We start from the raw sequence: 1,119 nt of genomic DNA on the forward strand, positions 1-1,119 counted from the left end.
GGACCCCCCTGACCCTCCCCTGGGAATGGGGGGACACCCCTGACCCTCTCCATGACCCCCTGGGAATGGGAGACCCCCCTGACCCCCCGTTTCCCCCCCAGGAGCCGTTTGGACCGGGGACAACACGGCGGATTGGGAACATCTCAAGATCTCCATCCCCATGTGCCTCAGCTTCGGCCTGGCTGGGCTGGCCTTCTGTGGGGGTGAGACTGGGAGCACTGGGAGGGAGCACTGGGAGCACTGGGAATGGCCTTGTGTGGGGGTGAGACTGGGAGCACTGGGAGCACTGGGAGGGAGCACTGGGAGCACTGGGAATGGCCTCCTGTGGGGGTGAGACTGGGAGCACTGGGAGCACAGTGGGGATAGGGTCAGGAATAGGATTGGGAAAGGGATTGGGAACAGGGTTTTGGCTGCGTTCAGGGATATTCTGGGGACATTCCCGGGGATGTTTCCAGGAATATTCCCAGGGATGGGTTCTGGAGTAGGATTGGGAATGGTTTCAGGGATGTTCCCAGGGATGTTCCCAGTGACATTCCCAGTTATGTTCCCAAGGATGTTCTCAGGGACATTCCCAGGGATGTTCCTAGGGACGTTCTCAGAAATGTTCCCGGGAATGGGTTTTGGAGTAGGATTGGGAATGCTTTCAGGGACGTTTCCAGGGATATTTCCAGTGATGTTCCCAGGGATGTTCCCAGTGATGTTCCCAAAGATGTTCCTAGTGATGTTCCCAGTGCTGTTCCCAGGCCCATTCCCCCATTCCCAGTCCCGTTCTCACCCTCTTTCCCCCCCTTTCCCAGCGGACATCGGGGGATTTTTCCAGAACCCTGGCCCGGAGCTGCAGGTCCGTTGGTACCAGGCCGGGGCGTTCCAGCCGTTTTTCCGGGCCCACGCCCACCTGGACACGGCTCGAAGGGAGCCTTGGCTGCTGCCCCCGGAGCACCTGGAGCCGGTGAGGGCGGCCCTGCGGCGCCGTTACGCCCTCCTGCCCCTCTGGTACTCGGCCTTCTACCGCTGCCACCGCTCCGGCATCCCCGTCATGAGGTCGGGCACCCCTGGAAACCCCCCGAAAACGCTCTGAAAACCCCCGAAACCACCCCCAGAACTGCCCTGAAAACCCCC

At 61.2% G+C, this 1,119-nt stretch overlaps 1 protein-coding gene across 1 annotated transcript; it reads left to right on the forward strand.

Moving 5' to 3' along the window:
- The first annotated feature begins 79 nt into the window (after nucleotides 1-79).
- Nucleotides 80-1,078, forward strand: LOC113980269 (neutral alpha-glucosidase AB-like). The gene is made up of 2 exons (XM_027707504.1): nucleotides 80-203; nucleotides 798-1,078. The coding sequence occupies exons 1-2, from the start codon at nucleotides 161-163 to the stop codon at nucleotides 1,076-1,078; spliced, it is 324 nt and encodes a 107-aa protein (XP_027563305.1). The 5' UTR covers nucleotides 80-160.
- Nucleotides 1,079-1,119: the final 41 nt, after the last annotated feature.

This window comes from Neopelma chrysocephalum, unplaced genomic scaffold (assembly GCF_003984885.1).
Source record: "Neopelma chrysocephalum unplaced genomic scaffold, ASM398488v2 Primary Assembly neopelma1_93382, whole genome shotgun sequence".
In the NCBI taxonomy this organism is placed as follows: Eukaryota; Metazoa; Chordata; class Aves; order Passeriformes; family Pipridae; genus Neopelma; species Neopelma chrysocephalum.

Excerpts from the sequence above, each read along its gene's own strand:
- LOC113980269 (XM_027707504.1), top strand. The coding sequence starts at position 161 with ATGTGCCTCAGCTTCGGCCTGGCTGGGCTGGCCTTCTGTGGGG. Across the intron at positions 204-797 it reads TGGGCTGGCCTTCTGTGGGG|CGGACATCGGGGGATTTTTC; the intron begins GTGAGACTGGGA and ends CCCCTTTCCCAG.